We start from the raw sequence: 12,605 nt of genomic DNA on the forward strand, positions 1-12,605 counted from the left end.
CCCGGAAGTCAACAAGAGACTGCCGGCATCTTCTCCCACAGACCACGGTGCCCCCGGCTGATGTATCAGGTTGAACGGATGGACAGTTCACCAGCAGGAGCCTTACCACTGCATTATCCTAAAGCCTGATGTTTTCTGGCTTCTGTGAGTTGCCATTTGTCTTTTTTATGATGTGCTAAATTAAGTTTACACTCGGAGGTGCTTTTCTATTCTCCTTATATATTTTCTCCAGAGTTTGCCTTCACTCTTAAGAGCTGCCCTAATTGAGTGCAACACAGCTTACCACCATTATCAGCTTTTAGTCTGTCATATACTTTTGGACTGACCACCCCTACCATCATTTTATACCAGAGACTTATACCTGTTTTTCCTGACCGCTTTAAGTATTTTGCCTTTTACGTTGTCTCAGAAGGTGGCCTTTTTAGTGCCTATCACTCCTGCAGGCATTGTGTTGGAACTGGCGGCGTTATCCTGTCCACCTTACCTTGTGATTCCAAGGGATAAGGTGGTTCTTCACCCCTGTATGTCGTTCCTTAGAAAAGTTGTCTCTGATTTTCACTTGAATAAAGACATTGTGTTGCCTTCCCTGTGTCCCAGGCCCAAATATCCGAAGGAAATTTCCTTGCATGCCTTGGATGTGGTCCAGTCAATTAGGGTGTACCTGGCAGCTATGGAGTCTTTCAGGAAGTTAGACTCACTATTTGTACTCACGGATGGACCTCAAAGGGTTGTCCGCTTCCTCTGCGACCATTTCCAGATGGATCAGACTAACAGTGGTTTAGGCCCATTCCATCAGGGGTCAGGTTCCTCCTTTCCTTATCAAGGCACGCTCTCTACTAGGGCGCTTAGTGCCTCCTGGGCCTTCCGTCATCAGGCGTCAGTGATGCAGGTTTGCAGGGTGGCCACCTGGTCGTCTGTGGACTCTTTTATAAAGCTTTTATAAAGTGAATGTGTTGGCATCTGTGGATGCTTCCTTTTTAGCCGCTAGTGGCGCTTTTCCACTGCATGGAACCGAACGGTTCGGCTCGCTTTTGTGCTTTTCCACTGCTGGTACCGCATGTTATGGTGTAGGAACAATTCGGTACGGTACGGCGGCGCTTTTCCACTGCATGGAACCAAACGGTATGGCTCTCAAAAACAGTACCTCCTCGATTGTGGTTCCAAGAGGTACCATATCCCACAATCCTTTGCATGCAGTCACTACTAGCCACTGATTGGTCAGAGAATTGTTGTTATCCCACCCACTTAACTTTAGTACTACTTTAGTGGAAAAGCAAACCATACCGTACCATACCGAACCGTTCCAACACCGTACCATGCGGTACCAGCAGTGGAAAAGCAAATCGGGCCGAGAAGAGCCGAGCCGGTACTTGCAGTGGAAAAGTGCCATAGGTTTTGCAGGCTGCTGTTAAGAGGACCTGATCCTCTGAGGGTGTATTGTTTTTTCAGATGGGCTCCGGTTGTTTGGTTGATCCCCTGTTGCCTGGTTGGCTAATTTTTAGCCTTAGAAAAAATCAATTTCTCTGAGGTTTGTCTTACACAGCACCCACCCCTCTGCAGAGTTCTTGGTCTCCTGACACTGCTTGTTGCAAAACTGAGTGGCTATAGCAGGGAAAGAGTATACCCCTCTGGGACTGCCAATGGATGTAGACAGAATTTTTTTTCTGCCTAGTGTCCTACTCCAGTAGGGGCCATATGACCCAATGGTTATGAATACCAGGAGCTGTGTCTGTCAATGAACGTCAAAGAAATGGATTTTACGGTAAGTCAGCTGTTACACCTCTTTAAAGCGGTTTTAAACCAATGGTTTTTTTTTCTTTCTGTACTCTGCAAGGTAATGTTTTCATATTGTGTTAGTATGAATCGCATACGAAGCTCTTCCAGCACCCAGGTGTCAGAGCTGCAGGCTCTCCAATCCTCGCCCGTCTTGCTTCCGGGTTAGCTTCGGCTCTGTGACTGGCTGGAGCTGTGATGACGTCACTCCCGCACATGCGCGCTGGAGCCGCCGTTTACGGCACAGGGCTGTGAAGGAACGGCATGGGTGGTCGTTCCTTCAGAGTGCGTGCGCCATTGATGTCGCTGGCTGCATGTACAGTGCACGTTTAGGAAATATTTACACTATCTATAGATAGGCCACCTTATAGACTTGTAGGTAAAAGTCAGAGATGGGAGATTACTTCCACTTTAACATCAGCCATGTACACTCTTCTAAAAAACAATGGTCGCGATCAGTCTTGCCCATTGTTTCTTCTCCTGTCAGTTTACTTTCAGTGACTGTGCTATGGTGGAACCTTGTAAAGTCACTCTGGCCTCCTTCCCCTGGTCTGACCCCTGGCGTGTAGAGGAGAACAACAAGTGACTATAATGACTGACCTATTTTAAGGCAATTGCTCTATTTTAAGCTAAACCTCAGGAAAACAACTAAATGCACAGTTGGGGTATGGGAGCGGTTTTAGCAGTCAACATATTTGTATTGCTTTTAACCCCTTCATGCCTAAACCTTTTTCTGACATTTGTTGCTTACATGTTAAAATCAGTTTTTCTTTCATTCATTGACAGGCACAGCTCCTGATCTTCTTAACCATTGGGTTCTACTGCCCCCTACAGGAGTAGGATGCTAGGCAGTAAAAGTCTGGCTATGCCTATGGGCAGTCCCAGGGAGGTATACTTTCTCTCTCTGCTATAGGTACCCAGTTTTTTTTCTGCCTAGTCATGAGTAAGGACCTAGTTCCTTGCTGGGAACTCTGGTCGTGGCATTTTTTTTTTTTTTTTCTTTTCTTTTCTTTTTTTTTTTTCTTTCTCGTTTTTTTTTTTTTTTCCTGTGAGACCTACAGTCAACTGCTGGACTGGGTGAAGGCTGAATAATCTAGATCCAGTAGTCACCCCAGTCTGGCGAGCGCGTGCAGACCTCCGCTCCATGCTATGTCAGCTGCGACATAGCCCCACTGGACGGGCTTGCCTGTGAGTCAAATACCACACGCATATGACTGGGTCTAGGCCTGCATCGCAGCGTTCCTCCTGGCTGACACCCCCCCATTTTAATGGCAAGGAGGCTTTGTCTTCAGCGGTGCCCTTTGGTTCCTGGTATGGTGAGTAGTTATCCCCCCCCCCCCCTCTCCCCCTGGAGCTTTTTGGGGCGGATGCGGGCTCCTCCCTGGGATGGCCGGACCCCCAGGTTCCCCTCCTTCCCGTTAGCCCCCCCCCCGAGTTTGATGGACCTGTGGGTCATCAATTCCCCTCCCCCCCCCCCCCCTCTGCCCCCCCATCTCCCTTCCACCTATACTGGGGTTGTATGGTGGTCTGGCTATTTTATAAACACGGTTTCCCATCTGCAACGAAAGAGATGGATACAATGCAATGCATCTGTCCTCTCCATTCAGAGAGAGAAACACAAGGGCAGGCTTCTGTGACTGATCACTATGGTAGTCTATCAGAGGCTTCCACAGCAATCGGGTAACCCATAATCAGCAGTTTTGGGTTGTTGGTATGGGGCCCTGGGCATATGTGTTGCATAGGCAGGAAGGGGTTAATTAAGCATGTCATACTTACCTGCTCTTTGCAATGGTTTTGCACAAAGCAGTCCTGATTCTCATCTTCTCGGGTCCCCCACCCTCTTGTCTCCTACCGAGTACCCCCATAGCCTGTTGCTATGGGGTTACTCATGCAGGCTCGCTCCTAAGCTGCGCTCTTTCCATTGGAACACACAGTGCAGTTTTAGCCCTTCTCCCTCCTCACTGGCTGTGATTGACAACAGCAGGGGCTAATGGCTCCCACTGTGTCTAAGCCAGTGAGAGAGAGAGAGGGAGAGAGAAGCAATGCTGATCTTGTGGACATCCCTGGACCAAGATGGGGCTCAGGAAAGTATAAAGACGGTCTGCACACAAAAGATCTTTTACCTTAATGCATTGAGTGCATGAAGGTAAAAAACCTTCTGCCTTTAGAAGCATTTTAAATGCTTAAGCCTACGGGGAAGATGAACAAAGCAGTATTATTTACCTTAGAACCCGCTCCTGCCGACTCCAGCGCTATGCTCTTCTCCCCAAAGAGCTAGACCAGGGATCCTCAAACTACGGCCCTCCAGCTGTTGCGGACCTTCCCATCCCATGAGGCTTTGTAAAACTGACATTCACAGACATGACTAGGCATGATGGGAATTGTAGTGCCATTGGAGGGCCATTTTTTTTGAAGACCCCTGATCTAGACTGTTGTTGGACCTTTGGTGTTATCGCTAATAGTGCAGTTATTAACGATGTGATTTACAGGAGGCACCTTAAAGTAAAGGCAGCCTAGGACCAGTTGCATGCATCAAGGTAGCCAGCGAAAAGAGGAGTAGGACATATTTTCCCAATTCCTGTAGTTTAACAACTTTCCATGTATGCGGGAGAGCATCCACATCAAAGCCCAGCCTGGCACCCTCAAAATTCCCATACCTAGCCAATCTTCAGCCACGCATAGCTTAGATTAGGAGGAGCTTGTTAGTTTATCGGCCAGACCTACATCATTTCAAGTCCATTTAGGTGTTATGGTAGCCATGGATATAGGGACACCATAGGTACATTTTTGCTTGCAGTTTATAGTGCAATGATGATGTAAGGTACATAATGGAAGCAAGGTATGCTCAAACCTTGAATGCTAACTTGGGTTTGTTGCAGTAGAAGCAACTAGGCACCTGTCAATGCTTGAAAACAATGTAATTCAGCCGTAGGTATTCTGGTGTTTGCATTACGGTGGGTTTGCAGTTAGAAGTATTCTAGTTCTAGTGCAGACCTTGGTTTTGGGACTGACATTTGCAAATTCCAAATCCAAGAGCTTGATGCTTCTTCTTCTCTACCATCTGTATGTTATATGATCATTTCAAATCCAGACAAACCTTTTATTGCCTATTGATGTTTACAGCAGCTTTCTCATTTAAGCATTTCCTTTCAGCCTGGTACTGTTTACCTATACAGTCTTCTGTTTTTGTTTTTCAGTGGTAAGCTGGTTTCTCCAAAATGGAAGAACTTCAAGGGTCTGAAGCTGCAGTGGAGAGACAAAATCCGTCTAAACAATGCAATATGGCGAGCGTGGTACATGCAGTGTAAGTGTAGCTGGTCCTCCGGTGTAGGGATTCTCGGAGATGGTGAAATAAGTTGTGTTTTTCTTGGCCAGTCTCTCCTTTTGTGAAACTGGAATTGCACAACATCTCTGAGGGCTTGGCAGTTTATTTTAAGAAGAAATTAGTCATTTATAAAACAATGAATGGAATTCCAAAATGTTAGATATAAGAACTGTAACAGCTGAGTGACTAAGGAAATGCGTGTTTAAAGTATTTTTTTGTTTAGTGAAAGCAATCTTTTTTTCAGTTTCAGATAGAGCGCGGAAGGATGAGAAGCTCTTTCTGTCTGATGCAAGTGAGCAGTTTTTCCCCTTTCGTTGTGTGTCTCTGTGACATCCCTGCAAGAAGCAGGGATCATGTAATACTGGAAGGCACACAGAAATAAAAAGATTCTAAACTTTCCCAAATGTTAAAGTTTTTTTTATTTAAACTGTCTCCATTGGACAAATTTCCCATCAATTCCTGTTCCTCTGACTGGAGAGGAAGTGTGGACATATGCCCCCAACAAGACTGCAGACGGCATTACAAACTTCAGAGGTTGTAACCCTTCTCCATCCAAAACGAAGTACATCTTCCTCCCAGAGTTCTCAGTCGATTCTCTTTTCTCTCCCCAATTCTCCACCTCTGGAGAATCTGGGAGGGAGAATTTTCACAAAGATTGCCAGTGAGGTGCTGAGATCACACCTTCATAAACTGGCTGTTTCTGTCAATGATATTCTCTGTGTGCCAAGATGATCAGCAGTCTGCTGATCATCTTAGTTTCATAAACCGCATAAATTGCAGCTCATCTCAGTTTCATAAACTGACACAAATGTATCTACAAACTGCTGGTTGCCTACATGAATAGGTCCTTGGCAGGCTGTCAGGAAAAAAAACAAAATACGCAGGCCTCGCTTACATGGGGCATATGCATCCATGCCCCATGTTCGTGCCATGTATATCCGCATGGGGATGCACAGGGGATGCAACAGCTGCATGGACATAGCCGCTGCTCCAAATGTGACATCAGTGTGGGTGTGTGGCCCTAAATGCACCCAGATCAATGAGCTGATTATTTATTGTGCGCAGCAAGCAACAGTGGGCATCTTATGACCGCTAGCCAAACTGTGTGTATGCATGTGTGTGTGTATACATGTATTATGACCGCTAGCCAAACTGTGTGTATACATGTATGTGTGTATGCATGCATGTGTGTGTGTATATATGTGTATATATATATATATATAATATGTGTGTGTGGAAAAGTGTTTTTTCATTTTTTCTTTTTTTCTGCATATTTGTCACTTAAATGATTCAGATCATCAAACACATTTTAATATTACACAAAAATAACCTAAGTAAATACCAAATGCAGCTTTTAAGTGATTTGAATATTAAGGGGTAAAAAATTTTATGAAAAAAAATTTAGGAATTTCACAGCACTAATATATATAGACTATAGGGTTATGTTCCTCCCACTAGGGATAGGCACTAGGCAAAAAAACACTTGTCCAGGAATATAGGGGCTGTCCCAGCAGGCATACCCCATCAGGCTCTGCTATACTCAGTAGAGCGCTGAGTGTCTCCTGGGCTTTTCACCTTCAGGCATCAGTGCTGCAAGTTTGCAAGGCGGCAACTTAATACATTCACTAAATTCTACAAGGTAGACGTGTTGGCATCAGTGGATGCTTCTTTTGAGGTCCAGTCTCTGGTTGAGCTCTGTTTTACCTGGTTGGCTACATTTGGCCATTGGGGCATTCATGTTTTTTGTTCCGGTCTTGTTCCCACCACTCACGTTTTTACTGCTTTGGGGCATCCCTGTTGATTAAGCAGAGCTGCGTCTGTTGATGAAAGAGAACTGGATTTTTGTAAGAACTTACCGTAAAATCCTTTTCTCTGAAGTTCATCAACAGACGCAGCAGCCGCCCTTCTACTTTTTGAGTTATGGGGTCTTTTTCTGTCACTGCTTGCAACACAAATGTTTGAGTATAGCAGAACCTGATGGGGTATGCCTGCTGGGACAGCCCCTATAGGCGTGGACATGTTTTTTTTCTGTCTAGTGCCTATCCCCAGTGGGAGGATCTTAACCCTATATTCTATGATTAAGCAAAGATGTGGCTGTTGATGAACTTCAGAGAAAAGGATTTTACGGTAACTTCTTACAAAAATGATATATGTGTGTGTATATGTATATATATATATATATATATATATATATATATATATATATATATATATATATATATATATATATATATATATATATATATATATATATACACACACATACATATAATATTGTGTGTGTATGTATTTGCGCGGTCGTCCGATGCTGTACCCAAATAAAATTAATTTCTTTTTTCCTCCACAAATAGAGCTTACTCTTGGTGGTATTTGATCACCTCCTTCTTTTTTTTTTTTTTTTTTTTGGCGCTATAAACGGAAAAAAACGACAATTCTGAGAAAAACTTTACTTTCTGCTGTAAAACAATCCCAATAAAATAAAAATCAAATGTTTTCATCATTTTAGGCCAATATGTGTTCTGCTTTTTGGTAAAAAAAATCCCCATAAGTGTTTGTTTGCGCAAATGTTATCGCGTCTACAAACTAGGGAAAAGATGTGTTTATTTTTCCTAGCAATGGCAGCAATCAGCGGTTTTTAGCGGGACTGCGACATTGCGGCAGACAGATCGGACCCCTAACTGACATTTTTGACACTTTTGGGGGGACCAGTGCCATTACTACAGTAATCGGTGCTAAAAATCTGCACTGCTACTGTAATGACACTGGCAGGGAAGGGGTTAACACCAGGGGCGATCAAAGGATTAACCACTTCCCGAGGCCGACCGTAATCCTACTGCAGCAGTGCGGCTACCCTGGGTCCAGCGACGTAGACCTACATCATTGGACTCCTAGTGGTCTCGGCGGCGCGCTCCTGCTGTGTTTAGACACAGCAGGTGTCGGGTCGGATGAGGAGAGGCGGTGATCACCATCTCTCTTGCCCGATCGTTGGAGAAAGTGTGAGAAGACCCGCCTGCTTATGTAAACAAAGCAGGCAGATCTTATCAGTGACAGACAGGGAGAGATCACAGGATTCAGCATAGCTGAACCTGCGATCTCTGTCTGTGTCATAGAACCCCCACACGTCAGTAAGCATTAGGCATACATTTAACCCTTTGAACACTCATAGGGTTAACCCCTTCCCTGCCAGTGTCATTATTACAGTAACCGTGCTTAGTTATAGCACCGATTACTGTAGTAATGTCACTGGTACCTCCCCAAAGTGTCAAAAATGTCAGAGGTCCGATCTGTCCGCCGCAATGTCGCAGTTCTGCAAAAAATCGCAGATCGCCGCCATTACTATAAAAAAAAACAATAAAAATGACAATCCTGTAGTTAGTAAACACGATAACTTTTGCGCAAACCAATCAAAATGCGCTTATTGCGATTTTTTTATTTTTTTTTTTTTTTTTGTATATGTAGCAGAAAACAAATTGGCCTAAAATGTTTAGATTTTTAAAATATTTTTTTGTTGAATGTTATATAGCAGAATGTGAAAAAAAAAAATATATATATATATATATATATATTCAAAATTGTCGCTCTTTTTTGGTTTATGGCGCAAAAATTAAAAATCGCACAGGTGATCAAATACCACCAAAAGAAAGCTCTATTTGTGGGGAAAAAAGTACAATTTTATTTGGGTAAAGCGTCGCACGATCTTGCAGTTGTCCATTAAAGAGTTTGTAAACCTCCAAATTTTTTTTTTTTTTTTCAAAAAAAAAAAAACACCTGAAAGACAAACGCATAATGAGCTAGTATGCATCGCATACTAGCTCATTATGAAATACTTGCCTTAGAACGAAGCCCCGAAGTGCAGACCGCTCACCTCTCTCATGGGTGACATGTTCTGTCGCCCTTCTTCCAGGTTTGCGGCATCCGGCCATCTGATTGGCTGGAGCCTTGATTACGTCACTCCCACGCATGCGCGCGGGAGCCGACGGTCACGGCATGGGGCTCGGAAGGAACTGCACCAGCAGCCGTTCCTTCAGAGCGCATGCGCCAGTGATGTCACTGGCTCCATTTAAGGTACATATCTCCTAAACGGTACATGTTTAGGAGATATTTACAGTACCTTTTAGGTAAGCCTTATCATATGCTTACCTATAGGTACAACTTGCAGAGGAGGGTTTACTTCCTCTTTAAAGTAACGCAGTGCCGAATTGCAAAATAGGGCCTGGTCAGGAAGGGGGTCAAATCTTCCGGTCTTAAAGTGGTTAAATGTGTGCCTGAGGGGTGCTTTCGAACTGTGTGGGGGATAGGCTCACTGGATGAACAGACTTTTTTATAATTTTTTATTTTAACTTCAATCAATATTACAAAATACTTAAGAAGAAACAAAATAGCAGATAACAAGATACCTGTGTTCCTAAACCTGAAGAACACAGTATCCCTGTGTTCATCACTGACAGAACAGCGGTCTGCCGTGTTTACATCAGCAGACCTTTCTGTCTCCATGGGGAGTGTTCGCGGGTGCCCAGCTGACATCGCAGCCGCCGAACCCGATGATTGGCTTCCCCTTTAGCCGATCGGCGAATGTGTGCGCCCACACTAACTGCTACAAAAAAGCGTGTACAGGTACGTCGTTTCTCATAACAGAGTTGACCTGCCACAAAATAACTACAGAGCCTGGTCGGCAAGTGGTTAATATTATGCAGTTTAGATTGAGGTACCGAGGATTCTCCTCTGAGAATGCCCTCAAACTCTGCAGTGGTATTTCACAGCTGCTTAATAAACGGACAGCAGAGTATTTCACGGATTTCCTGGTTCTGTAATCTTTCTATGTCTCCAGAGATTACAGGAACCGGAGCCGTTCTCCACAGTTGGAAGCGTTTGAAGATCCCTTCACTCCATCTACGCCACTTTATAAACAGGCACTCAGAGGAGAGCGATCTCTGAGAATGCCGAGAACTCGGCAGCTGTAATTTACAGCTGCTTGATAAACGGACACCATTGTAGGAAGCGAAAAGCAAAGATACCATCTCTTTGATTCTCTACAACCATTGCATTTTGAAAATGCATGGGTTGTGACTGTTTTCTTGGTACATATAAAAACTGAAAATTGCCTGTAGTCATCCAGGGCAGAAAACATGAGCATTGGAATGATTTATGGAAAGATGCTCAAACAACAAAAGGTGGTGAGGATTTAGGAGCTTATGGTACATTGAAGCTCCTCACTTTTTTAGAGTTGATTGAGAATATGTAGATTGTCATTTTTTTTTCCCCCTAACTAAATAAGGAAGATTTGTAAAAGGAAATAAAGTGAAAACATTGTATTTTAGCTATGGATAGAGTAGGAAATTGTTAATAATCCTGTCAAATGTTGTTTGCTGTGTCCAGCTGGGGAAATTTCCATTCACTTCCTGTTCTAGACAAACGGCAGTTTTCTGCTGATCTTTCTAGAACAAAAAAACTGTTGCCTGAGATTTCCACTACCTGATTGGTGCGGTTGACGTTGGCTCCATGGGGGTGGTACCCCCCTCCTTCCCCTTCAAACACTTACCAATTATGTGATGGCTGCATTAGCTTTCTTTTTGGAAGGAATTAGTCCTTCACAAAACAATGGATGGAATTTCACCTGGTAATCTTGCCAGTAATACTGTTTTTCAACAGAACAAATTTTTCTGCCGATGTAGCAGCCTGAGGGATGAGACAAACCATTTTGCCATTGACGGGGTGATCAGCTTTTATTTGTAAAACCTTTATCTCAAATGTTACAAAACTGTTGCTGTAGCTGCTTGTTTTAGCTGGAGTTTGGCTTTAATTTGTTTGTGTATCTAAATCTGCAAGTCCATTTAACAGTTCGATCTTTACTTGTTAACAATGCTGCTGCTCATTCATCCAGACTGTAAGCACCTGAATACAAGAGGTGTACTACTGGCCAGATCACCAGGTAAAAATCGGGGAAAAAAAGCCTAAAAAAAAAACCCCAAGCAGCTGTCACATCTAATGATTGGTAAGCTACAACATACAGTATTACATTTTTGATTTGACTTTATTACTGCTTTAAAGGCTAGGTGTTTTTTTTTTTTTTCCATTAAAGAGGTTGTGCACCGAGAAAATTTGTTTTTTCTCTTTACATCCTGAAAGAGAAACCCATAATGAGCTAGTATGCATCGCATACTAGCTCATTATGAAATACTTACCTTAGAATGAGCCCCCGCCGTGCCGTCCGCTTACCTGTATGACGGGCGACATGTATAGTCGCCCGTCTTTCGGGATCGCGGCATCCGGCCATCTGATTAGCCGGAGCCGTGGTGACGTCACTCCCACGCACGCGCGCGGGAGCCGACGGTCACGGCACAGGGCTCTGAAGGAACGGCACGATCTGCCGTTCCTTCAGAGCGCATGCGCCAGTGACGTCACTGGCTGCATTAAAGGTAAATATCTCCTAAACGGTACATGTTTAGGAGATATTTACAGTACCTATAGGTAAGCCTTAATATAGGCTTACCTATAGGTACAACTTCCTGAGGAGGGTTTACTTCCTCTTTAAGTTCCAACATCCCTATGTACCAATATACTATTAGTGTACCTCTGTTGCAGAAAAGAAAAAGCTTTCTCTATATTCTAGGGCAGGCGTTACATCAACTTCCAGTGTTTCCTGTAGAAAATTCCTCCCATACTTCCTGGTATTTGTCCTTTGGCATGTCAAAACTGTTAGAAGGAACAAGTTTAGCAGCTGACGACATGAACGCAACCCTGCACCTGCCCTCCTGCTCCAGGAGATTGCTCTGCAATTACATACTTTTCAAATACAGACTTTTTTAGAGCGCACTATTCTCACTGAATACATAGCCAGTGTTTTTACTAGGGATGCACCGATCTGATATTGAGATCGGATATCGGCGCCGATATGGCCATAATTGCTGGATCCGGGATCGGTAAAATTTAACAGATCCATGGGCCGATCTGATTTTGCTCTTTACATAGCTATGAGGGAGCAGAGAACAGCTCTCAAAGAGGTGGGGGGGGGGGGGGAAGAGCCTCCTGCAAATGCCTGTCTCCCAGTTAAGTAAACACATTGAATACAATGTATCTTTTCGTTCCGTCTGCCGGAGGAGGGAAGTTTAACCTCTTAAATGCACAATTGTGATAAGGTATCTGCCGATACCGATCCGGAAGTATTTTGTTATAAGCTCACAAAACAGTACTTCGGGATCGGCGATTTCACAAAGCAAAAGATCGGCATCGGGACCAAAAAAGTCGGATCGGTGCATCCCTAGATTTTAACTGCTGATCGATCATTTTGTACCCTTTCTTCTTGCATAGATTGTTCATTTGGCAGAGTGTGCAGGAGCTGAGCGATCACATAGCCTATGTGAAGCAGAGCTGTAGTACTGAAAACAGATGTGTCCCTGGAAATCTGTAAAGCTCACTATACAATCTGATAGATTTTCTTTAGCTATACCAACTTTTGTGTAGTGCAGGGGCCTGCCTGATTGGATACACCTATCCATCTAAATACTTT

The 12,605-nt window shown here is 43.8% G+C and overlaps 1 protein-coding gene across 2 annotated transcripts in view; it reads left to right on the forward strand.

Annotated features, from left to right (window-relative positions):
* The window catches only part of MLXIP (MLX interacting protein), a 183,182-nt gene that overhangs the window by 81,806 nt on the left and 88,771 nt on the right, over positions 1–12,605 (forward strand). Inside the window, exons 2-3 of one of the 2 annotated variants that reach the window (XM_082251487.1) lie at positions 4,971–5,077; positions 5,343–5,390. In XM_082251487.1, the coding sequence (XP_082107613.1) occupies positions 4,971–5,077; positions 5,343–5,390 (155 nt within the window). The remainder of the gene's footprint in view (positions 1–4,970; positions 5,078–5,342; positions 5,391–12,605) is intronic. The other variant, XM_082251488.1, reaches the window with a different exon arrangement.

Source organism: Pelophylax lessonae (assembly GCF_965119305.1).
Source record: "Pelophylax lessonae genome assembly, chromosome: 1".
NCBI classification, from domain to species: Eukaryota; Metazoa; Chordata; class Amphibia; order Anura; family Ranidae; genus Pelophylax; species Pelophylax lessonae.